General features: G+C 76.7%; 1 protein-coding gene across 1 annotated transcript in view; it reads left to right on the top strand.

Moving 5' to 3' along the window:
* The first annotated feature begins 62 nt into the window (after positions 1 to 62).
* Positions 63 to 206, top strand: part of GPN3 (GPN-loop GTPase 3) — a 4,188-nt gene continuing 4,044 nt past the window's right edge. Inside the window, exon 1 of the mRNA XM_009582915.1 lies at positions 63 to 180. Within this exon, the coding sequence (XP_009581210.1) occupies positions 78 to 180 (103 nt within the window). The 5' untranslated portion in view covers positions 63 to 77. The remainder of the gene's footprint in view (positions 181 to 206) is intronic.

Genomic DNA, 206 nt, shown 5'->3' with positions numbered 1-206 from the left:
GGCGGCGGCGAGGCGACAGCGGCGCGGGCGGTCCCTGACGGCGTGTGTGTACCTTGCAGAGCACGTACTGCTCCACCATGGTGCAGCACTGCGAGGCGCTGGGCCGCGCCGTGCAGGTGGTGAACCTGGACCCGGCCGCCGAGCTCTTCAGCTACCCCGTCATGGCAGGGGGGGGGCGGGGCGGGGGGGGGGGGGGGGCGCGGGGG

The sequence above is a fragment of the Fulmarus glacialis genome, unplaced genomic scaffold, assembly GCF_000690835.1.
Source record: "Fulmarus glacialis isolate BGI_N327 unplaced genomic scaffold, ASM69083v1 scaffold27748, whole genome shotgun sequence".
In the NCBI taxonomy this organism is placed as follows: Eukaryota; Metazoa; Chordata; class Aves; order Procellariiformes; family Procellariidae; genus Fulmarus; species Fulmarus glacialis.
Note: the sequence above shows the minus strand (reverse complement) of the source record. Positions and strands in the feature narration are given on the sequence as shown.